The following is a 26,927-nucleotide window of genomic DNA, read 5'->3' as shown; positions in this document are numbered from 1 at the left end:
CAGCATGCTAATACTGACAGATCACCTTAGTGGACTGTCCAACTAACTGCATGTTGTAATCTGGACAATAGAGTTTCCTCCTTCACTTTTTTTTTTCTGATAGGACAAGCTCTTTAGAGTAATTACAGATTGAGTTTAGAAGGCCTTGAAGTATACTAGGGTATAATATAATAAATATAATACAATATAACATAATGGAATCAATACAATGTCAACTGCAAACAAAAGCATCTTGAAAGAGCTCATAGTGTATAGAACATCTGCTTTTCATTTGGAATCTATGTGGGACATCCTCTAGGCTAATGGCAAATACCTTGTAAGAACTGTGTGTTTTGTCAGTTTATGCCTCACTTGATAAACATAGAACTAACAAAGTTAGTTTAGTTGTTGCATTTTTCAGACTCTTCTCTGATTTTGATACATATATGAGTCTATCTTGTTAGAAGAGAAACTTCAAGGTGTCATTTTATGTTGCCAATAGTTTGTTTTATAATGATAAACTAAGCTTAGTGGAAATGGCTATTCTCTGAACCATTCATAATTGTATTATATACAATTGGTCAGGAATTGGTCCATTTTGGAATATCAGTAAAAACATTTTCTCTTCTTATACTTTCATTAAGGATGTCCTCAAAACATGTACAGATAATTTTTGTTCATATTTTGTAGATATAAGAAAGTAGCCATAGACGTTGTAAGCTAATGAAATTTTGTTCATTAATTTTTTCCAAAAGAAATAGCATCTCTATTTTTTCTTCCCCAAGTATTGTGTATTCTCCTTTATTTCAGTTGTCTTGAAAATTAATTTGTCAGAAATTTCAAACCTGTGTCAATTCTAGTTCTAGATGAACTGCTCTTTGTGTGTTCAGTTTAGTCAACCTGCTCTTCACCTCTTTGTTTCCTTTAGTGACATTTTATATCTCCTTTATTTAAAAACTTTATATTAGAACCCAAATACAGTGATTCCAATATTATTGATGGGGGAAAAAATCCTAAAACTTTTTTTCAACTTTTTTGTCTCTATTATCCTTCATGAATAGTCATCTTTACCTGAGCTTTGTGAAAATGTGGCTTAATAGGGTCTGTCCAGTTGTCTTTCTGACCATATTTTTTCTTTTGCCACTGTTTATGGTTTGTCTTGTTTAGTTTTTGTTGTATGTGGTAATATTGCATATATTTTCTATTGCAAGATTTAACAAATGACAACGATTTTAGTTGGTGTTTCCTATAATTGCTATATCTCTTTATATAGAAAGGAGATAAATGAATATTTGCTAGCTAAGGTAGTTTCAGGGTTTTTTCAGCTTCCTTATTAGAGACAATTGATTTGTATTCGTTAGATTGCCTTAGGAAATCATAATTATATCAATGACTTTTTGTTTGTCTTTTTTTATTATTAACAGCTTGTTTAAGTTGATCAAGTTGGAACTGATCTAATTTCATTTATCTTCTGACTTTTAATCCAAGTAATCTATTCATTTTGAGGCTTTTGTCTAAAAAATTGATGGTTTGATTATACACAAAGAGCATATCTAGAAATCAGACCCATGATTCAACACACATTTACTAAATACTTTCTGCCAAGAGGATTAAAAGACAAGATAGCTCCTTTAGGGGACAGGAGCTTACATTCTTTTGGGGAAAACGTGTACCCACACAAACACATGCAAAGGAAATACAAAGTAATTTGGTGATTGGGGGTGGTGTCATTAGCAGATGGATGATCAGGAAGGTCCTTCCTAGTAGGTGATCTTGAGAAATCTGAATTTTGAAAGGCATTGAAGAATCTAAAAGGGAAAATATAAGAGGAAGTTTATTCAAAGCAGAGAGGATAGCTTGTTAAAAGATAGAAGAAAGAATATTCTTTAGGAGAAAAGGCAAAGTAGATCTGTCTTACTGGAACATGAAGTGAATAAAAGGAAGGGATATTATTCTGGGCCTCATGTAGGTCAGGCTTTTGGGTGAATCAGGTTTGGAATTAGAATGCAATGAGATATTCAGGAATCTAATAAAAAACTATTGTAGTTAAGATAACATTTAAAAGAATACAGTTCAAACAAAATATTCCTCCCTTTGATGTTTGCATACTCCATAGCAATAAGTCATCCTTGGTCAGAGAGGCATCTCCAGGATGCAGGGGTAATATGACTAAAGTTCTGATACCATCTCCCCATAAGCTAACCTTTTATGATCCAAGAAACAAAACAAAACAAAAAAACCCAATCCAATGATAATTCCTATCCACTTAAAGAGAAATGAGCTTATCCTATACAAAACAGGTACCATTCCAGTCATAAATATGAAATATTCTGGAAATCAGCAAGAGCCAGATTGGTAAATTGCAAACTGAAGAGTTTGTCCTTTAATGTACTATCAATATAAAGGTACTAGAGATTTTTGAGCAGTGGAATGAATGATTTGATTAAACCTATTTGACAGCTTTGTGAAAGATGTACTGGAGGAGAAAGACTCTTAAGGCAAGGAAACCAACTAAGTGGCTCTTGAAGTAGTACAGATGAGATTTAATGAAGACCTCACCAAGAGTGAGAGATATAAATAGAGAAAAGAATGAGAATGAGATAAAGTACAGAGATAGTTTTAAAAGAGTTAATAGCTATTTAGATTCAAAGGAGAAGGAAGAATCAGGGATGACTGACTTTTTGAACCAACATGATTAGAAGGTGGCAGAATCCATAAAAGAAACAGACAATTTAGGAAAAGAGATGAGTTTTGGCGAAAATATATTATATTTAGGAAATGTTGTTTGAGCAGCAAAAGACATCCATTTGGAAATGCTCTTTGGTCATGTTGATGCTCAGGAAAGAGAACAGTGCTTGAAGCATAGATCTGGGAGTCATTTCCATATAAAAAATAATTGAATCCATGGGAGCTGATCAGGAATGAAAGAAATCACTCCCACATTAGTTACCAGTCATTTCTTGCCTCTTAAGATATAGGCAGTTCATTTAAATTATGTACTTGGTATTTGCCATGTGTAGCACCACCTGCTTCATTTAGTGAAGACAAAATTCACGGTACGTAAACTTGAGGCTTCTGTGTAATCTGTATGCCTTTGAATTCTTTCAGTTTTGAATCCTGAGTCTTATTTTCCACAATATTTTTCACTGTGCTTCCTTATTCTTACATTTATATTGAAGTCACCAAGAATCAAAGTATATAATCATTTAATTTAGGGAATGACATCAAGTCCTTTGTGTTATTACTCATTCCTTTTCCTGTGCAATAGATGTAGGAATTTATGCTACTGTTATCTTCATGGTGGCCTTGTGGAAAATTGTTATCCTGACATACTGCAAGACCAGTTGACACAATGTCTCCTAAAATTATGTTTCTTTTTGCCTATGGTCACATGATAAAACCAACTTCACCAGCCTCTTTATTGTCTTCTTCTAGGGGAAGCTTGGTTGCAACTTCCCTTTTATCTTCTGGTTTCATTTATACCAATAACATTGTTATAGATATTTAATTCTTTCCATTATATATCAACTCATTGGTCATTTGACAAGAATTTTTAATTGAGAATACCAACAGTTAAGTCACTCAGTCTTAAAAACCTCTGGTTTTTCATTGACTCTTTTCCTTAACCCCTCTTGATTCTTTCCTCCTGTATTATTGGTTGCCAAATCTTTTTTATATGAACTCATCCATATTCACCTGCAAAACATATGTTGAACTTTGTAGCAAAATTCTAAAAGCCAAATAAATGAAGAGGTAAAGATGCATTAAACAACATATTTTAAATGTATTTACCTTTATTTAAAGTACTTTTAGATTCCATTACTTTTATCTCTAGACAAGTTTTTGTTTTGTTTTGTTTCTTTTTAGTTGTACTTCACATGCTGAGATGCAAATATAATACAAATCATTTCAGAGCAGTTTTTGCTCTTCACTTTCCACCTCCTGGTTGTTTTTAATTATTTTAGATTCTATTTGTTTTGGGAGGGTTCATCCATTTGGTTACATTTGCTATAGAGATTCCAGAACCCTGAAGGTTATGCCAGTTCTCCTCTTTGTTTTGCAGTATTTCCTTTTATTCATGCCAGGAATTCAGTTTGGATGGGCTTTTCACATAACTTGCCTGGGGGTCTAATTAATAGCTCTGAGCTTCAGTTACATTCAAGTGGCCAGATTTGATATACTGTCCTTATATGACAGTTACTACCTTTCAGGATTGTTGTTTGTTAGTCCTGTGACACTTTCTATATTGATTGATTTTTCACAAAGTTGTGGGGTTTGTGCTTACTTTCAGAGTGTCACTGAGACCCAAATGAGAGATTTAGAGCCTTCAAAGTTACAGATGTGTGTTTGCTTTGCTGCCATCTGTTTTCCTGTCTGGGGAATTCCAAAGTTTAGAGTTTTATGTTGGCCTTTTTTTAAGTCTTTGGTTTTACCTGAAAATGATTGTTTAGCATGCTGAATTTTAAACTTTGTTTTAATCTGCCAGATTTGGAAACTCTGCAGTGTACTGTATTACCCAAATCCTGGTTATGCTAACCATCTGCAGATTTTGTAAGTTGTTAGGAAAACATGGTCTTCATTTCTGCTGTTTGCTTTATAATTTGCCAACTGCAAATCCCAAACATTCATCTCTGAATACTTACCAGGTTGGAGTAAAAAAGACACAAGTGTTCATTTTTTGTATTTTGAAAATCTCTCCTGATTCTATACTTGCAGTTCCTTTGAAGGGAAAAAAGAATAACAACAGAGAATTACATCCTTAAAAGTCTCTTAGGAAAATTCAAATATTTTTAAGCTCTTGGAAGTTAGATGGGTTAATCTATAGAGTGCTGCTCCTGAAGTCAGGAAGATCTGGACAAGCCACTTAACTCCTATTTGTCTCAGTTCCTCATCTGTAAAATGAGGACACATTGGAGAAGGAAATGACAAATCTCTCCAATATCTCTGCCAAGAAAATCCCATTAACAAGTCTATGGAGTCACAAAGAGTTGGACATCACTGAAGAACTGAACAATAACAAATTTTGAGCTCTGCTTTTTTCTCTAATGATTATTAGCTGCTTTCTTAATCCAACTGATTTATTTCTTTATATTCTGGCCTTTTTGTCTATGCACTTTTGCAACTTTAACCACAATTGTGCAATCATAATACAATGGAGATTGAATGCTATAAAATTATAATGATCAGAGTTGGCCTTCAATAAGACATATGAGATTACCTTTACTTTCCTTCCTTTTTTGAAGAGGCAATGGACTATGGACATGAAATGTTATAGAACCTGGCAGACTTTTGCAATGTATTGTTTACTTTTAGCAAATTGGTTTTATTTTCTCCTTTTTTTTTCTTCTTTGTTATAAGGATAGTTTTCTTTGAGAGTGACTGTATTGGGGAATACAGGTTATTAAAATGTTTTAATTAATGAAGATAATTGTTCTTTGTTTCTTACATATGTGATATAGGAAACAATAAATTATAAGAGTAAAGCATGTTTTTATCCAATCAAATCATTATTAGATACATACAATGAAAAACTGCTTTCGATACATGTATGCTAATGTCCCCAAAGAAGCTAGCACCTAGTTTAGCTGGGGTTAGTGAATTGAAAGGTTTTCTTAATTTTTAGGATATCATGTCATTTGAAATTTATTTTAAACTTCGTGGTATTTGAAAAAGTACTAAATCCTGAAGGAAAAACACTTATCAAATGAAATGCTATTAAGTTGTATTTAGATTAAAGAAGCCATTAAAGTATTTTCCTTTATATACATATTAATTTTGACTTCTGTTTTTCAAAATAGCACAATAGAATGTGCATAAGAGCTCAGCAAATTCCTGTGTTGCTTGTGTTAACTGCCTAGCATGAATGAGTAGTTAGCAAATTACTCAAAAAGCCTCTATGGAGGCCTAACAGGAGAATCCTACCTTGGTGATGGGACAGGTAGGGAAGAGCAGAAGTAGTTGTGCCATTGCTGAAATGGCTAAACTCTCCTCTCATCCACTGTTTAAAAAAAAAAACAAAGTGGACAGCTGGGTGGCTTAGTGGATAATAAAGTCCCAGCTTAGAGTCTGGAGGTCCTGGTGGCCTTGGATACTTCCCAGCTTTGTGACTCTGGGGAAGTCACTAAATCCGCATTGCTTAACCCTTTCTGCTTTTCTGCCTTGGAACCGATACACAGTATTGATTCTAAGATGGAAGGTAAGGGTTTAAACATAAATAGCAAATATTTTAGACACAATTAAGTACTAGAGATGCAGAAAAAGCAGAGGCAAAAATGGACTCTTTCTTTAAAGAAATTTTTATTTATTTTTTTTAAACCCTTACCTTCCATCTGGGAGTCATTACTGTGTATTGGCTCCAAGGCAGAAGAGTGGTAAGGGTAGGCAATGGGGGTCAAGTGACTTGCCCAGGGTCACACAGCTGGGAAGTGTCTGAGGCTAGATTTGAACTTAGGACCTCCCATCTCTAGGCCTGACTCTCAATTCACTGAGCTACCCAGCTGCCCCCTTTAAAGAACTTTAAATCAAGTGAAGTCAAGTCAAATACAGTGACCACATGTGAATAACATATGAAAAACTTTGCAGATAGTCACAGAGTTGGAAGGCATCAGCAGGTCAGGAACTCTGGGAAAGACTGTCAAGATAGGATTTGGACTGAATCTTGAAAGAAGCCAGGAAAGCTGAGAGACAGAGGCTAGGTGGCAGAGCATTCTAGGTGTTTGGTATGGCCATTACAAAAGGTACTAACTATTATGGGACACAGATTGTCATCTCTGAGGTTCCATGAGTAGTCATGGCTCCTGGGTCATAAAATATGTGGGGGCATGTAAAACCCAGTGGAATTGCTCGTTGACTACAGGAGAGGGATGGGAGGAGAGGAGGAAAAGAACATGAATCACATAACCTTGGGAAAATGTTCTTAATTAATCAATTAAATAAAATTTTAAAAATAAAATAAAATATGTGGGAGTAATTAGATATCTCCTGCCTTTATTCCTTTTTAACACAACTAAAAAGGTAGGAAGAGGGGGCAGGTTATGAAAACCCCAAATAAAGGAGTTTGTAGTTAGTTTTGATTACAAAAGGGAGCCAGTAGAGTTCACTGGGACAGCTGGATCATTGGCCTTGGAATCCAGAAGACTCCTCTTCATGAATTCAAACCTGGCCTCAGACACTATAAAGTGAACTAGATAAGGCAATGACAAACCACTCCAGTATCTTTGCCAAGAAAACTCCAAATGGGGTGATGGAGATTCAGACTAAAAATAAATGGACAACAAACAACACCACATTTTTGAATAGGACCTATGTTTTAGGGGGAGGAATCACTTTGGTAGCTGAATAGAGGATGGAAGGGAGCATAGAGAAATAAGATTGTCATCATTATCCAGGATTGTCATCATTATCCAGGAGAATGATATGAGTGAGAATCAGGGCTATGAATGTGTGAGCAGAAAGAAGAGACTCTTTTCCTAAGATCTTAACCACTGATGATGTTACAAAAATAGCTTTTAAAAAAAAAGAGGGATAGTAAGAGACCCTGGAAAAACTCCCATCTGTCTCTCTATTCTTTATTCCTTCTTATAAAGTCATGTGAACATAGAAATAACAAAATTTGGTAACAGACTGGCAATGATGAGTCAGTACAAGTAAAGAATTAAGGATGGTGCTGAGTTTTCCAATCTTGGTGATGATCAGGAGAGTCGTCATGCCATCAACATTTATAGGGAATTTCAGAAAAGGGAAGGATTTATGGAGAATAATAATGAGTTCTGGATATGTTGAGGTTGAGTTGCCTACGGGCATCCTTACATTAATTATCACAACTTAGAATTTTTAATTATGTTAGCAGAAAAAAATCATGCTCATCTCCTTAATGCCCTTGCCACCTCCACAGCATGTACTGATTATCCCAAAAGCCTTGGAAGCTAATAGAACTAAAGGACTCCATGGTCGAGGGTAGAGAGGAGGAAACATGCTTAGCGTGTGTTCAAAGTCACTCCTTAATGTTTCTCAGTCTGCTAGGTGAAGATAAGAATATTTATAAGGTGCTGAGAGATCCCTGAAAATGATGGGATACAGCCCAACCCAGTGCAACAGATGAACCTTGCACTGTGACCCAAAGGTCAAAAGACACAACATAAAAGATCATTGTATGACATTACTTGAGCTTCTCTGTGTGCCTCAGCCAGATTTATGTAGGTTTCCATTTGCCGAAATGCAAGGATCTTTTCTTAAGTATTTAAAATATATTATTAACTTTAGCCTACGTGAATCAAAAGGTGAGTTGGTGATGGATTGAAAAATGCTGTGATCCTAAATCAATTAAAGGGGGTGTGTGAAACTTCTTAATATGTAATATGGGCCAAATCATAGGATTTGGAGACTTGAAAGAGATTCTGAATGAAGACCAAAGGGTCAGGCTTGTTTACCTTGCAGTTCTTTTGTTTACTGCTATTGATATCTTCCTGCCTCCAGAAAGTCAAATCTTCTGGCATCCTGACAACAAAAAAGGCAGTGATAAATAGAGTGGAGACATCTAGAAGTGGCCGGTGACTAAACAACTGCTAATTCTGACATCTCCATAATCAGTCCATTATATTAGTGTGAACTAGCAGGGCTCTTTAAAACTTCACAGAAATAGGCTGGGAGGTGACAGTTCAATGCAAAAATTGGTTGCCTCTCTCTCCTCTAGGCTCAGAGTTCTCTAGGGAAGTCCTGAGGAAGGGCAAACAGAAGTAGAGAGTCTAAGTTATGGTCAACAGAGTTGGTCAACTGACACTACTTTACAAGAGAAATATAACTCCCTGTGAATTGAACTTTAGCCTTAGAGGTCAGGCTTCTGGTTGTGTCTAAGAGTTACCATCCAGTCATTAAACACATATAATCCATTCCTGAGAATCGTTACACCAGAAACTACACTTGTTTCCCTCTGACAGCTGGCTGCTTTTATCTTTGTCCTGCAATTTTGGTTGATCCCCCCCTCTTTTTTTTTTCCCAAGGATCAAGGAAGATAAAAGGGTCAGAGTGTTATATGGGCACATAAACAAGAATATTTTAAAGGGTCTTTTGTTCAGTGAAGCATATTGACATTTGTTAGACTTTTAAAATTAAAGGTATTTAAAGTTAATGTCATTCATATAGAAAAAAACAAGGGAATGTTTACTGTTGTTTAGGATACTAAATAAATACTAACTTATGGTCATCTGATGATTTATTTATATATTATACATATATATGTACATATATATTATATAAGAGATCTTAGAAGCATTCAAGTTTAGTTCTCTTATTTATGCATGAGGAGAGTGAAAACAGAAAGATAAAGTTATTTTCTCAGGATCAAAGAACTAAGTCATTGTATAAGGCAGGATTTGAACTCTCCTCCTCTACTCTTCTGTAAATCTGATGTCCTTTTTACCCTGCTCTGCCTTTCTGATGATGGAAGATAGAAAACAGGCAGCATTTGTTAAGGAACTTTTATAGATGTATTATTTGTGAATATTTTTTCAAGAATGATCACTTTTTATGATTAAGATGTTTCTAAATTTTTTCAAGGGATATAAATTAAATAAATTGTTATAAATTCATGTTTTATTATGTATTTTCTTACAGATTTTATTTTTTTCATATTCGTACTTTTTAAAAAAGAATCATTGCAGTGTACACATTCACACACCCCCCACATACCATTCCACTTTAGGACTTTTCGAATTTTAAAATTTTTCTTTAAATAGAGTTCAAATATGCCTCCCTACAAACTTCACTCACTATTCTGAGACAAAACTCTCCTCAAATCAAGTCCTTCCAAATAGATGATATTATACACCTATATAAATAAATATATACATTTATATATATGACATTCATATGAAATTATATATCTCATATGATTCATAAATACATATACATATGCACAACTAGTATACATTATATGGTGTTAATATGTAAGAATATGTAAATATTAAATAACTATATACATATATACATATTACAAATACACAGTTATTAATATGGTTATTTGGAATGATTCGATTTGAAGAGGGAGCTTTGTCTTCAAACAATGGGTAAAAGTTGCAGAAACATATTCAAAATCAATGCAAAAAAAGAAAATGGTGCTCTTCCATTTTTGATATGCCATAACTACAATATCTATTTAATTGATTTATAAAAAGATATTAGCAGCTTTATGTACATAGAATATTTAAATAATCATAAGCAAGCAATAAACAAATATTCACTAAAATTTTTGTTTCTAAATGTGTTTTTAAAATTACTCTATTAAGTTAGATAGTAAATTTATAAAGGACTATTACAAATGTATAAGGAGGAATAATTCTAAATTATATTAGTTATTATCTATATTGATTTCTTTTGTCATTACATTCTAATATTTTAGTTGGCTTGCTTTATATCATGAGGAAATAGTTTTATTGTTGAGAAACAATTTTTCAGTACCTTTTCCCACATTTGAACTTCCACAGTCCAGGAAGAAATGTATAGATAGAACACTTCTACATAAGCTAAGTCAGACCTTGGAAAGATAATTGGTTTCATCTAGTTATAGTTTCATCTTGGATAACCTTTTCCCCATTTTCTTTCTTCCTTTTTTTTCCTTCCAGAATGATGTGGGAGGGCAACGTAGCCTTATAAACAAGTGGACAACTTTTCTTAAGGCCAGATTGATTTGCTCAATTCCTGGCAACGATGGAGCAGACACTCATTTTGATGAGCTTCGTAAGTCATATGGGTTTTCTTATTCTCTTGTCTTATTAATTTTCATCCTTCCAAAAGAATATGCCTAATTAGAGGAGCAAATTCCATATTTCTTTCCAGATGACTCATTCTCTTTTCTACAAGTAATTGATATATCCTACTCAGCAATATTCACATTATATAACATGTACTACCATCAAGGAAATGCTTTTTGTTTGTTTTATGCAGCAAATTGTCACCCTTTCTCTGCAAAGCATGATCTTTGGTTCTATGTGAATCACCACAGAATTAGAGAAGGGAAAAAAGGGGATAACTTAGAATTGATCCTAAGATGATTTTAAATTAACCTTAATCCAAGCTGACCATGAAATGACAGGCTCTTCCTATCAACTGGACATTCCCATGCTAGAATATCAGGTAAAGCCAGACATTTTTGCTCCCTGGATTCAAGGGTCTTCAACTGAGGAATCGGAGAAGCTTTATATTTCTCAGTTTTGGTTCTTCCCCTTCCCCAAACTGATCTTAAAATACTTGGGTTAACTGTACATTTCATCCAATAGCAAGATCATAACCTCCTCTATACCTTAGGAGGATATTGAGTTGCTGTAACTGTAAAATTCTATTCCCCTAATGGCCATGATTGTGACAATGGAGGTGGTGAGCCTCCTTGGGGCTGGCTCATCTGGTCCTCTGGCAGAAGTCACAAAAGCTGTTACAAGTCTTTTAAGCTCAATAGAACCTGCCTGAACCTGGGTTCCACTGGAATAGTCTTTTAAGAACTCATTATCACCTTCTATGGAATAATGAAACATGAAAGCTTTGCTGTATAAAATAATAATAATATCAGAGCCAGTTTGTGAGTGCTTTATAATTTGTAAAAATATTATATGTGCAGAATAATAATAATTATGCCTAGTTTGGGATGGGCTGTTGATTTGGATTTAGGGGACTAGGGTTCAGATTCTGACTTTTTTACTTATTTTACCTGTGACTTTGGTCTGTTTGTCTAGTTATTTCCTCTCTCTAGATCTTGGTTTTCTGATATATAAAATGGAAATATTTGATAAGACAATTTCTTTCAGCATTAAATCTATGATCCCATTAATTTTGTATTGCTTGATTACCGTATTGACCATGAGTATTTAGTTTCCATTTGACACCCATAAACCTACTATAATGTGTCCTAAAATTCTTAGTGCATGTTAAATTTCAGAATTTTAGAATTTTTAAGCTTAAATGACTGAAAAATCCACCAAGATTCTGGGGACTATCCTGCAATAGGTTTACCCATTCACAGTTTTTTAAAAAGTTGGAATTCATATCATTTACTTTTGTATAGAGTATAAAATTATTGGCAAAACCCTGCTCACTCAATATTGTTACGTTAGCTATTTTCAGGATGATAACAAAATGCTATATCAGATCACCCAGTAGTTCAAATATGTTCATTCATTTGTCAAGATAATCATAGCTAAGCACTTAGATCTCATTGATACTAAAAAATTATCTATCAGTTTTGATCTCTTTTACCTGCTCCACCCCACATACTTAGTTGAGAAGCCGTCTTTGAGATTTTGATAGTTTTAGCCGTCTTTGAGATTTTGATAGTTTTGCAATTATGAAAATAAATTTACTAAAACTTAGAAATATATTTTCCATTTACAGAGGATATATTTTTACTTCCCACAAAAGATGAAAGAAATCCTGTAGTATATGGAGTCTTTACTACAACCAGGTATGTTCAGAGTAATGTTTCTTAATTATATTTTTCAAAGTAACAATAACTTTTACTTTTTCCTTTTTGAAAGACTTCCTCATCTCTGTCCCCATTAATACTTTGTACCTTCTCAATGAGATTGGTTGATTACTTATTTTTATATTCATTTCAAAGTGGCATAAAACGAGGCAGATATAGGTTAAATGAACTGAACAGTCAGTAATAAATGGCAAAATGGAGGCAGAAGCAAGGTCTTCTGACTGTTGGGCTTATGGATTTTCCATGAAATAGCTCAGGGCCAAGAATCAAGAAGTCTTGAGTTTGATTTCCAACTCAGACTTAATTCCTGTCTGACACTGAGCAAGTCACTTAATCTCTAGTTACATCAGTTTCCTCACCTGTAAAATGGGCACAATATCACAGCTATTGGGAGGATCAAATGAGATTATATTTTTAAAGCATTTAGTACAGTGCTTGGCACATAGTAGATGTTCAATAAATGCGTATTTCTTTTTCTTCTTGTCTTCCACCTTTCCTCTCTACATATCAAATTAAAGTATAATGTTAAGTGCTTTTAATCTTGAAACTGGCATTTGTGATCTTCCCAAGGATATTCTCATCCTATGTATTTTTTGTTGTTTTTGTTATTATTTAGTATAGTTATTTTAAAATACTTTGTTTTATGCATATAATCATTCCCTGCCAAACTTTAATCATTTTCCTTGGATAATGTTTCATCTTTGTGAACTGCTTTGCTATCAGTTGTTTAACATATTTTGCTTATTATTGTATGACTTAAGATTTTAATATTTTTACAAATATCCCTCCTCAAAATATTGTCACATATTGTACTTTCTTTTGGTGTAATATTGTAAGTTCTGGCAATTATAATAACAAAGGAAAATATATGTGACAGATTAACATTGGAAATAAGATCAAAATACAATTATTTGCAGATGAAATTATAGTGTATCCAAGAAATGGAAATATTTCAACTAAAAACATTAATGCAAACAATAAATTAGTTCAATAAGATCACACAGTAAAGATTAACTTCCAAGAATGTTCACATTCCAGTTATTAATAAGAAAGTTTTTAATCATGAAAAGGGAACATAATATAATATAAAATAAATTCATAAAATATTTGGCTATAGTAACTAAATCAAAGGAAGATCTAGATAATTGATAAGATATTTAATATTCGTAAGTGGGTCAGATAAATATAATAAGATGGCAATTCTCACCAAATTAATCTCTTTATTTAAGGCGATGACACAGAAAATAAAAAAGGATTTATTCATAAAGTTCTATAAGTAATAATGCAACATATATGGAAAAATATACAGTAAAACTATAAACAGTGAATACTTTTGTATTCAAATGATCTTTCAGTAAATTTATAAATCTAATAAAAATATGATCCTCTGTAGAATATTGTTTTAAGAAATCTTTTTCCTCATGCATTCATCAAGGAAGCCCCTTACATGTACATTGATCATTCTCATAAAAATTTTGTAGTTGAGGAGGCATATGTGTTTTAGATGTTAATATCCTTTCAGTCATCTTTTATTCATAATCAGGTTTAAGGTTTTTGAAAGCATATGAAAGAGCCCCCATATGCTCTTAAAATGGCGTGATCCCTTTGGCAGAGTGGCTTTCTGCCTTATTGCCTAGTCCAGCTGTTCTGCCTGCTGCCTTCTTTATCTTGTTTATCTATGGATACCTTTTCGTTTCCTTGTATAATACAATGGAGATTCTGATTTTAGAGGCCAAATGTAATATTCTGTTATGGAAATCATTGGAAATCTTTTTCCATTCTATACCTTTGCTCTTCTCCTTCCAGTTTCAGTCTTAAATGTCTTCAGCATGCTTATGCTTACTTGAATTTCTCCAGAGAAAATAAAAGATTCCACCATACTTATTAACTATAAAAAAGCATTTAAAAATATGCCTACCTTAAAAGCAGTAACAAGACAATGATAATAACGGTAATGACAATTACTAGATTTTCCATAGGACATATGGAAAGGCATTGTGCTAAATAGATATTACCTCAATTGATCCACAACAACCCTACAAGGTAGATGCTAGACTTACCAAGGCCTAACACACTATCCAGTGTGCCATCTTGCTTCCTATATATATCGTTCCATGTATATGTCAAAACCAGACTAAATATTCGGAAGAATATTGTATCTATAACTTTATTTAACCCTCTTATTACATATTTTGATCAAGCAATAAAACAAGGAAGCATATGAGAATCAGTAAAGGTGTCTGTCACAGCCCTGGAAACCTTGGAGCTGATGATATTCCCCAAATAACTGCTTTTTTCGTGAATGAATTTGTTGATCTCATCAATTTCCAGAACATTGAAGAACTTTCTAAGTGTAATTTATCATCATTTAAAAGACTCTGATTTAATTATCCACATTGGAGAAATGAAATTGATAAACACCTACCATCTAACTATGCCATATTATTGGATAGACTGAAATGGAAAGAATGAGAGTACTGATACCAGAAATCCAACCCAACATAGATGATATAATTAGTCTTTGATAATTACATAGGCTTTTTAATGTAGAGAAAGTTATCTTTATTAAACATATATACTTAATTTTTTTAGCAAATCATTTAGCAAACTGATTTAGAGCCACATCTTGCAATGCATAACATCAATTTCCAGTTATGACATTAATTTAAAAATAAAGGAATTATTTTTTTAAATTGGAGAAAATGGAATAACATTCATCTTAGTAGTAAAGAAAACTTTTTTCTATGAAACATGCAGGAATTACTAGGGACAAGATGGATATACTTGCTATGGCAAAATATATAATTAAATGAAATAACATCTGGGCAATAGTGGTTAATTTGATAAAATTTAATATCTATATTAAATAAAGAATTATTAAATTTTTGAAAAGGTGAATTCTCTTCTCTACTGGGTAAATAGTTAAATAATATGAATAATTTTCAAGTGAAGTAATATAAATTCTAAGCTTCCTAAAAATGCTTAACCTCACGAGTAATTAAATTTGAAAATTAGAACAGTTGTGAGTTACCCACCCAACAAATGGGCAAAAGTATCAAATATAGTTTTGATGATGTCAAGAAACAGGTAATTTTTATTTTATGCTTATGGATTCAAAAACTTACATAATCTTTCTAAACAGCAACTAGTAACAAAAATAAACATATATTGATTGGATTCATTCCTAATATTGTTACAGGAAATGACAACAATAGAGATTATTTGTTCTAAAAATTTTGTAGCATCACTATTTATAATTAAGAAACTGAAAGAGTGTCTGACAAAAAAGGAATTAAAATTAAACTGCAGTGATTGACTATCTTGAAGTTTATGGGTTAGAAGATTAAATATCAGGTCAGTCAGTTAGTTTCAATTTGCAATTCCTTGCATGCAAACAAGTAAATTATACAAAATAAGAGGAAAGGGAATGGGATGGAAACTCAGAGCAAGTGATTAACAGTTAACACATTTTTCTTTCATTGAAATTTACTTATTCTGGTACTGTTTCTTTTGCTTTGTTATATCGCTTAATTTTAAAAAAAATAGTTCATTCTCTCTCAATTATTTCTTATTTACTTTGTATATAGTTTGCTTTGTACATATTTATTTGCATGTTGCCCCTATCCCCTTAGATTTTGAACTTCTTTAAGATAGTGACCATCTTTTGCCTCTTTTTGTATCCCTAGTGATTAGCACAGTTCTTGGTACATAGTTAGTGCTTATTTTTTTGTTATTGATTTTTTAAACTGATTTATTAATTAATCTTCTAACCCATAAACTTCATGATAGTCAATCACTGAGGTTTAATTTTAATTCCTTTTTTGTCAGACACTCTTTCAGTTTATAATAAATCACTTAAAATATTTACTACATGGATTAAGATGCTAAATGAAACCACTACTTTGAACACCTATTTTATGCTAATACCTATAATGATAACCAAGAAATATGATCCTAAAAGCAAGTACTGGCTCAGATGAACTATTTTAGGGTCCTTTATTTTGCCCTCACACCTCTCCATTCACGAAATTTCCTTTGAAGTCATTGTGAGATCTACACATAAAGCAGGATATGTGTGCCAGGAAAAATTAGCCCCAAGACATATTCTTTTTTTCCTAAGAAGTTTCTACCCACACAGAGTATGGAATTACAATGCAATTTGTTCTTGGCATGCGTGCTTCATATATATATATATATATATACACACTATTAAGATGTATAGATTTTACAACTAATCAGAAGAGATTTGTAATATGCACTAACAGAAGAATAAAACATTGCCAATTTATGATGTTGCTTCATTGCTTTGGTATAATTTTTTCCTGTTGTTTGGTTAGCATCATCTTTCCATGTTTTCCTTTAATGTTATCCTATGGATATTAACAGTGGAAGGACTAGTGTTAAAGTGTGATTAGCTCATTTGTGTCATGACAAGATTATATTTCTCTCAACTCATAAAGAGTGATCATTCCCTTTTAGTTACAGGAAATACCAGAAGTTTCAAATTAAAAGAAAATGTTTAATTTCAGAGAAAAAAATGAACTAATATAAAGACGTTATAAATTAATTGCTTGAGAAAAATAATATTATCTGCACATTATGTCTGTATCACATAATGACAACGGGCACCTTTCTTTTATGGTAGCAATAAATTTTAATCACAAAGGAAAGGGGTCTATTTTATTAAAGCATATTTGACTCATAAGGTCAGTAAGTCTTGTTCTGATTTTCAGAAATTTGAAACAATCCTATCACATAATGGAATGTAATTTCCCCTATTTCATAATCTATTTAAAGAAAATATATTTGCTAATATGAAATGGCCCACTATTATAAAATTTATTTTATAAAAGTCAGATAAAATTTTCCTTTTATACTATGCTAAGTTAAAATAAAACCCTATAATTTAAAATGATAATACATCACTTTTAAGGTAGATATCTTTTAAGTAGAGTGAAGACTAATGAAGAATTTTGATTAGATAAGACAGCAGTGCTATCTAACAAGCTATTGTTAGCTTATTGTTAGCCCGTTGCTTATTGTTAATATACTCTTATTGTTATCTTAGGAGTTAAATATTTTACTTTGTATTGGTTTTATATATGTATGTGTGTGTTAGAAAGTATGATGGTAATTACCTTTAAAAATGCTTCTCTTATTTCAGCTCCATCTTCAAGGGTTCAGCCGTTTGTGTCTATAGCATGGCTGATATCAGAGCAGTTTTCAATGGTCCATATGCTCATAAAGAAAGTGCAGATCATCGATGGGTCCAGTATGAAGGAAGAATTCCTTACCCGAGGCCTGGCACAGTATGTATCCAATTTGATGACAGCTATTATTTTTTTTTCTCTCTCCCTTCCCTCCCCTCCATTTATTAGGATTTTAACATTTTTCTTTCATTGTGGTGAAATAAACATGCAGCATAGCAGTATTGTGCTTGGTTTCAGAATAAATAATCTTTGATGAATGTGATTATGTTTTCAGTGCTCTATTTGAGCTCCCAACAGATTATCTATTCTACAAAATAATAAATTACTATTTCAAGGAATAAATACTTCTCTAATACAGGGGGCTTTAGTGTTCTACAAGCTCAGTATGGGTTAGCAGTATGTTGAAGGCAGCACTGAACAAAAATATTAATGTGATCTTAAGCTACATTAATAGAAGTATGTTAAAATATGGTAATCTCAATGCATTCTTCCCCAGTTAGACCATATATGGAGTATTTTGTTTTGTTTAAAGTAGGACATTTTGGGGAAGGACATTTATAATCTGGAAATCATCCAAAGAGGTTACTATCCCTAGGACAGTAAGGGTAATCAGAAGTCATTCTATCCATATAAGGTCCAGTTGAAGAAAGCAGGATTATTTAGCTTGAAGAAGAGAAGACTAGGGGATGACATAATTTCTTATAAAAACATTTGAAAATGCCAACTAGAAGAGGGATGAGACTTGTATACAGCTTGGGCCACAATAAAAGAACTAGTTCAAAAATTAGAGAAAGATTTCCTTCTCAGTGTAAAGAAAATCTAACAATATGTCCAAAAAAATTGAATAAGTTGCCTCTGAAGTAATATATTCTTCAATACTGAAAATCTGCCAAAGGAGACTTTGGATGATCACTCATGGTAAAAGACAGTTACATTTTTAAGTAGAGGGTTGTGCCAAATAACCTCTGAGAATACTGTATATTCAAGAGATAACATTATTCTATGAAAGTAAAATAGTTATTCATAAATTTAGTAGGCTTCATTTGAACCATTTAGTATCATGAAATGGCAGCTTTTCTAAATGTTACATATTCATTTATCATAGAAGACCTTTGTCCTTTCATTAGATGATAGGTTTATAGATAATTATGCATTTTTCAGCAGAAATTTTAGAGCAATTAACATGTTTGCCAAAACAGGACTAAACCAGCATGGTTAATTTCTCATTGACTCCTTCCTTGATATTTATTTGTCTTTGTATTAAACTTCATCTTGAACACTTCTCCAACTGTAGAAACTGAAGGGGAGATGAAGTAAGAAATAGGTGATAGTGGTATTTGCAAAAGATCTGTTTTGTTTTTTAAACGTGTTATTTATTTTACTAAATATTTCCCAATTACATGTAAAAAATGAAAAATTATTTAAAAATTAAGTTCTAAATTCTCTCCATCCTTACCATACCTCCTCTCCTAAGAAGATAAGCAAGTTTTATGTGAAATCATACAGAATGTATTTTTATTAGCCTTGCTGCAAAAGAAAGCACAAAAAACTGAAAACAGGAACATTTAAAATAAAAAGTTTGCTTCTGTCTGTATTGAGTTCATCAGTTCTCTCTCTGGAAGTGGAAAGCAAAAATCATGGAATTGTCTTGCCTCATTGTCTTTATCAGAGAAGCCACATGATTTACATTCAGTCTTCCTTTCTACGTGTATAATATCCACCTAGTTCTGCTCACTTCACTTTGCATGAATTCATTTAAGTCTTCCCAGGTTTTTCCAAAACTGTTTTATTTATCACTTCTTATAAAACAGTCACACACCACAACTTGTTCAACCACTCACTAAATGATTGGCATCCTCTCACTTTCTAATTCTCTGCGACCACATAAAGCTCCGCTATAAACATTTTTTGTACAAATAGGTCCTTTACCCTTTTCCTTGATCTCTTTGGGCTCCAGACTGTGTAGGTGGAAATTTAATGCAGCTCAGGTGCAATTTCCACCTACACACGACCTAGTGGTGGCATTACTATGGTAAAGGATATGCACAATTTTATACTCCTTTGGGCATAGTTCTAAATTGTGTTTCATGGAGGGCAGAAAAGTCAAAGAAGATGGGAAATGGAGTGCCATATCTGAGAAAGAGTAAAATGTCAGATTGATTGAATCATAGAATGTATGAAGGGAAGTAATATGTAAAAAAGTCTAAAAAGACAGGTTGGAGCCTGGTTGAAAAAAGAATTTAAATGCCAAAAAGGAGTTTTTATTTGGTACTAGAATAATAGGGAGCCATTAGAATTTATTGAGATGAATGACCAGCACAACTGGCACATAGTAAGCTCTTCATAATTTATTATTTATTTTATTTGAGAGCTTTGTGGAGAACTGACCTGGGCCCTACTTGAAATCCAGAAAATAATTAGAAAATTATTGAAATAATCTATTTAGAACTGAAGAGGGCATAAACTAGGGTGATGAGATGATTATGAGGATGAAGAGAAAGGGAGTAGTTGGAGAAATGTTGTGTAGATAGGAATAATATTTGACAACTAATCGGTTTCCTGGAGTTAGAAATTAAGAGGAGTGAAGGATGACACAATTGGAAATGTGGTTGGCCAGAAGAATGGTAGTGAGTTTAAAATAATAGTATACATCTTGACCTTTGCAGCTTGTTAATGAGGCTTATTAAGGTTCATTTCCATTCTGATTTCGAACATTTGATAACTCCATTTGTATTTTATACTTTATAGATTTACAATATGAAATCCTTTAAGGAATGCCCTGCGCCCTAATTCATTAACATATAGTAGCTAGAATGTTCTCATATTTTTAAGACTTTTTTGTAATTTTCAATTGTTTTCAACAGTGTTGCTCAGATTTTTCCTTTTTTGAAATAAAATTTTAAAATTTCCATTCCTAAATATTCAATTGTGCATTCATCTTCTTTTAAAATCATATGTGAAGTTTCATTTGTTTAAAAGGAAAAGGGGAAATCCATCCTGAAATCATAATTTGTGGGAAGGTGGAAATGGGATCCAACCCCTCTGAGAGGTAATAAATTGAATACTCCTAGTGTTTTACATGCAGCACAGCTAATACTATTTCAGCACATGCATGTGAAAAAGAACTGGGTCACTTCTGAATACTTTCCTCTCCATAGTGCAGGTATTTGGGGACAAAAGCTGTTTGAGGTCTGGATTTTCTGGTTAATTCCTTCACAAGCAGTTTAAATAGGTAGATACAGTAGCTACATCCTGTAATTTGCCCTGAAAAATGAAATTAATGATCAAAACGTCCAGGCCCTGATGGAGAGATCATGTTACATTCCAATTACAGCTAGCATGTGTGTTGTGAGAAACCGTATGCTGGAGATCCTGTCAGCGCTGATCGTTATCACCACTTTTCCTGTCCATGCCTTAAACTTGTGAATGTTTTGTGAGGCTCAAAGACAAACTAATGCTTTCCATTACTTTCCCTTAAAGTCGGTAACCACTTCATTGAAATCTTAACAAGAGATGTTAAAAAAATAATTTTATTAAATGTCAAATGTTCTATCAAAAAAAAAAGCTCCTCAAATTCATATTCAACACATAGTACCTATAAAACATTTATATACATAAAAATAACAAACCTCCAAATGCAACTGTCCTTTTAATTTGAAGTAAGGGGGGGGGGATGGAAAATCTGTGCAATTTTTTTTTCCAAGTCAGGCCTGAGAGAGTTAAATTTTCTAAAACATTTCATAGGCATAGGAAACAACAGGAACATTCTCATATCTGTTGTCCTTAGCAGAGATCATTTAGAAAGTTTCATTATAATCTTGCTTCTGAAAATAAACTGTGGAGCTATCGATCTCCTTTTTTAGAGAAAATCCTTTCGAGATGATCTGTCATGAAAATGTCAATATAAGGACAGATTTCACATGAAAGAAGTTTTTCTTTTCATTCTTGTTAGCTTAAAAAGACAAGCTTTATCTTTCCCTTGTAGGATTTTGTCATATTAAGCAGTCATTAACCTAAAAGTTTGCTCTGTTCTTTTTTGTTTGTTTGTTTGTTTGTTTTATTTTTGACTAATGGAAAATTTTGATCTCTTTGGGCTTAGTTCACTATGAATGAATAAATGAATGGATGAATGGGGGAAAATGTAGTTAAGTAAATTACTGTGTGGCAAGTGCTATGCTAAGTACTTGGTAGAGATTTTTAAAATGCCACCTCCTTTATCCTCTCGTGGAATTTATATTCTAAAAGGGGTACATAATATATGTAGCGTTTTTGGTTATGGGAAAGAGTTTTTTTCATTTGTAGTCACAAAGACCACGGGCATTTAAGTGTCAGCTCTCTTACAGAAATAATGGTAGTATTGATCTGATTCCTGTTGGAAGGTAGGGGTGGAATAGGGAGTGGCAGCAGCAGGTCAGGGGGCAAGATAGCCAAGGGTCAGTGTTTCTGTTCAGTCTTTTCAGTTGTCTGACTCTTCAAGGTTCAATGGCTGTGGATAAAATACGTGGTGTGGTTTAGGGCCAGGGAGGTGTAATCCGTTAAGTAAATTTGTCCTCACTCAGCTCAGACCAAGGACATAGTTCCAAAGGTGAGGAAATTAACTTTCCTTGGAAAAGAGAAATGGTCACTCCAGGTCTGGTGGGTTTTCCTGGGCTGTAGGAAGCAGATCAACAGTAGGATGTAGAGTAAGGTTCCCCGGGTGAATGAGTTGTAGATGGGTCATTAGGTATGATCAAAGGTGGTGGTATCAAACAAATGGAAAAAGGCCACTAATTTGTTCAAAAGGATTCCTGCAGGTCACATATTGACTTAGGTTTAAAAATGGGATATTATCTATAGTTTAATATATTTTGAATTTATTTGGTTAAATATTCTCCAATTATCTTCTAATCTAATATAGGCAATACTTGAAAATGTTGTAGATGCATGCCTATGTTTTTGACTCTAGATCTAGGATCTAGAGTATTTGGGTATGTTGACATTAAGGGTGGAATCAATCAATATACATTTAGTAAGTGAGTAATATGGGTCAGGCTATGCCCCAAAGCCAAAGAAGAGAGAATATGCAAGAGAAGGTATTGAATAATAGTGTCAGATTTAAGAGATTGAGAAGGATGGGAAAAGATCATGAAGATTTAGCAAATAAAAGATCATTGATAACCTCAGAGAGAATAGTTTTGGTTGAATGATTGAGCCTGATCAGAAAGGGGTGCAGTAGTAAATGACAACAGAATGAGAGGAAGAGCATTTAGCTTTCTCAAGGAGTTTGCCTAAGAAAGGGAGGAGAAATATAGGGTGATAACTTGAGGGTAGTACCGTTTAGGGAAGGTGCATGTTGTTTATTTGTATGTTTGAATGTTTATTTTAGGGTAGAAAAGATACATGTTTTTGAAGGGTTTATGGAAGAAATTAACATATAGAGAGAGGCTGAAGATTCAAGAGAAATAGTTTAAGAACTCCATTTGTTGTAAAAAAAAAAAAAAAAAAGCAAAGTTTCAGGATCAGGAACATATGTAGACGAACCTATTTTCCAAGGAGAAGGGTTGCTTCTTTGTCAAAAAATAGGGGAAACAACATCGGAGTGGAAAAGAATGCTAAGGGGTCCTGAAATGAAAAGAATAGGAAAAGATTTGGATGAATTCAATTTTCTCAGGAGATTAATAGGAAAGGTCCTTAGCTGAGAGAGAAGAAGAAATGTGAGGTGCAGGAGGTTTGAGGAGGAAAGAAAAGGTTTAGAATAACTTCTATGAAGAATGAGAAAGACATATTTGAGTAATTGCAGTTACAGTATATTTTCTCCAATTTTAATTTGGAAATAATCACCTCTCATACGCAAATGGACATATGTGCATATATATATATGTATATATATATGTATATATATATATATATTCAAATCTAGACTCAGAGACTTACTAAGCTATGGGATCCTGAGAAAGTCACTTAACCCTGTTTGCCTCAGTTTCCTCATCTGTAAAATGAGCTGGAGAATTAAATGGCAAACCACTTCATTATCTCTACCAAGAGAATCCTAAATGAGGTTACAAAGAGCTGGATACAAATGAACTCATATATTGATGGAATGATAGAAGTGGAGAAATGAGCATATGAAAGAAAACAGTCAGCCATTCTCTTGATGTGTGTGGGTTTGCAGGAGAGAAGCCTTCAGATACAAATCTTTCTGGAAATTTATGGAAGCAAAAGATGTACATTAAATTTTTTTCAAAGCACTCCAAATCCATTGATGGGAACACCATGCACACTTATAGGATTGTACAATGTTTGCATTGGAAAGAATCTTCAGACTCCTTTCATTTTCTTGATGAATAAATGGAGGCTTTTAGAGCAAAAGTGAACAGGCAGAACCACCCAGCTAGTTTGGGAGAGTCAGAACTGGAATAAAAGTTAGAATGTTTCCTATCTGAGTGTAGTTTCTACTACATAGTTCCTAAAGGTACACAAATAGTTCATTTAGTTAGTTTAAGGGGTTTGCTCTTGCTATTAACTACTTATTTGACAAATCGGGGGGATAGGAAGAAGTTAGAGAACTGGATTTGGCTTTAGGAAGCCAAATTCTGCCTAGCTATTTCTCTGAGGTGGGGAGCTAGGTGCCAGGCTTAGAGTCAGAAAGACTCATCTTCCCACATCCAAATCTGGAGCCTCAGACACTTCTGAGCTATGTGACTCTGGTCAAGTCACTTAACCCTCTTTGCCTCAGTTTCCTCATCCATAAAATAAGCTGGAGAAGGAAATAGCAAACCATTCTGGTATCTTTGCCAAGAAACCCCCAAATTGGGTGCTGAAGAGTCAGACAAGTCTGAAAGCACTGAATGACCAATTACTCTGGGAAAAGCACATCAGCAGATGACAATAAATCTGAAGATGAATCTCTCTATGCAGCTGGACACCAGCCTTATTCCAAGGACCATTTTTGGTCTTTGTAACAAATGCCAGTGGACATTGGTCTATTCCAAGGTCCATTCTTTTTAAACTCTTACAACTTAGAATCAATGCTGTATATTGGTTCCAAGACAGAAGGCTGGCAAGGGCTTGGCATTGGGGGTTAAGCACTTGCTCAGGGCCATATAGCTAGGAAGTGTCTGAGGTCAAATTTGAACTCAAGACTTTCTGTCTCTCAATCCTCTCCCAAGGCCCATTTTCTAGCTTGATTATATCTGTTTAAACTAGTACTGTTGTAGCCTGGGCTTAGAGAACACAGATTGATCTCCAGGAAGGAATAAATTTAGGACTTTGTTATCTATCTCCAGGATTATAGTATCTCTAACTACAAGTCACCAAATTCATTTTGCTATCAACTATGGTTCTTTATTGACCCTCTAATATTTTTTCTGGGATTCCTCATTACAAAGAATAATAAATATTGTGCCATGATACCCCCCAAAAGGAGGGGAGGAGGGAGAAAGCTATTGTTCTACCACCTTGATTTAAAGAAAACAAAACAAAACAACACAGTTTCCAGCCTATTCTCTCATATCCTTGGCTTTAAAATTGGTGCATTAGTGAATTACATTTCTGCCCAGGCTGTGAGTCTCTTACTCACCTTTTATGCTCAGCCACAATTTATAGTCGATATCCATATTGTTGAAAGTGCTAATAATGTCTGCCCAGTGGCGAGTATTCCGGACACCAGACTGCTCTCTGGGTAAGTGAGGCTAGAACGAGATAATCTCATTACCCAAGCCTAACTTCGGGAAACAGATTTTGGCTGAATAAATTCATCAGAGAATTATGATCTGTACGAGAGTGACCAGGACAATTGCTGCAAGTTAATGAACATTAATAAATTAGTTTAAATAAGCTATTATGACCATCTTTCTTTGGAAGAATAATTGCTATAAATGCATTTTGTGTTTCCCTATGGATCTGAGGACTGAAATTGCAGCTGTTCATATTATCTCTAGTTAAATAAATACTGCATTGTTGAGGATGCTCTGACCACTTTGGTTTTCAAGTTATGATAAAAAGCTGCACTTCTTATGACACATGGAGTCAAACATAAACTGTCAGCATTACAATGATATCATTCCATTACAATGCTCAGCCTCTCTTCCAGGAAGAGTCCCCAAGAATGCACTTTCTGGCCATCTTGAAATGGTCTTTCTGCCCTCTAGTGTTCAAACTCCAATTCTTTCCCTTGAATGTTCAGGTCTTTTTTTCAGCCTCATACTGACTTCTTTCGAAGCTTCCTGCCCCAGGAGGTGTTCCAGTGGGTTAGTAGAAATAGGAAGCTCTCAGAAAAATCAAACAAGGAAGAAGCAAATGGGCAATGGTGAATTTCAAGTGTAGGAGCCAAACAAAGTTCACATAAAAAATAACAGCCTGCTGGAAAACTCAGAGGCCAAGTCATGTTTGCAACGGCAAAAAGACTCATGTGCATGTTTCATTTTTTTTTCAGTTTTTCTTCTATCCCTACATTGACAGGGATTTAGCTAAAACCTATATTTATTCAACATTTTGAACTCCCTCGACTCCAAGGAGTTCAGTTATATGTCTGGAGGACTATAAAAGTGTCTAGAGAGATAAGACTCCTCTAGAGGAAAGAATAACGCTCATTTCTCCTAGTTTGGGATGGTGAGGATCTCAACTACAATGGAGCAAGATTAATTTGGAAGAACTTGCATTGATCTCTGGGGAAGTTTGAGCCCTACCAGGAAAGAAAAAAAAAATAGCTTGTTGTTGGCCATGAATGGGGTTTGGATACTTTCTGTTTTATGTGCTTTACCATAAAAAGTAAAGCTTATCTATCCAGTTTTCCTGAGGATTTGCAAAGGAGATAAAAACACTTTTGCCTCTCTGGAGAGATAAAAACAAGAGCTACATTATGATACTCCCAAGGATAATCTTGAGGAGGGGCATGAGTCAAAGTATATCCCAAGATTAAACTTGACCTATATAAAAAGAGAGATTTGGGTCAGAGCAATAGGTGATACCTTGTTTCAGTTTATTTCTCTTTTCAGGTTTGATGTTCTTCCCCAATTGATCTACTTTTTGTTTCCATGTTTGATTTGCTTTCTCTCACCTCCATGCCTATATCCTGGCTATTTCCATGCCTTGATGTGCTACATTTTTACTTCTGCCTCTTGGAATACTTAGCTTATAATGATAATAACAATGATTTTTGTTGTAATAATAGCAACAATGAAAACATAGACATAATGTTTTAAAGTCTGCAAAGTGTTATGTGTTATCTAATTTGATTTCTTTCAAAGCCACATTTAAGAACCACTTCCTACATGAAGCCTTTCCTGATA

At 33.8% G+C, this 26,927-nt stretch overlaps 1 protein-coding gene across 1 annotated transcript in view; it reads left to right on the top strand.

Annotated features, from left to right (window-relative positions):
* SEMA3D (semaphorin 3D) overlaps nt 1-26,927 on the top strand; it is a 231,629-nt gene that overhangs the window by 168,866 nt on the left and 35,836 nt on the right. The window contains exons 10-12 of the mRNA XM_044677285.1: nt 10,599-10,713; nt 12,358-12,427; nt 17,613-17,757. Of these exons, the coding sequence (XP_044533220.1) occupies nt 10,599-10,713; nt 12,358-12,427; nt 17,613-17,757 (330 nt within the window). The remainder of the gene's footprint in view (nt 1-10,598; nt 10,714-12,357; nt 12,428-17,612; nt 17,758-26,927) is intronic.

This window comes from Gracilinanus agilis, chromosome 5 (assembly GCF_016433145.1).
Source record: "Gracilinanus agilis isolate LMUSP501 chromosome 5, AgileGrace, whole genome shotgun sequence".
Classification (NCBI taxonomy): Eukaryota; Metazoa; Chordata; class Mammalia; order Didelphimorphia; family Didelphidae; genus Gracilinanus; species Gracilinanus agilis.
This window is presented reverse-complemented; position numbering and strand designations above follow the sequence as displayed.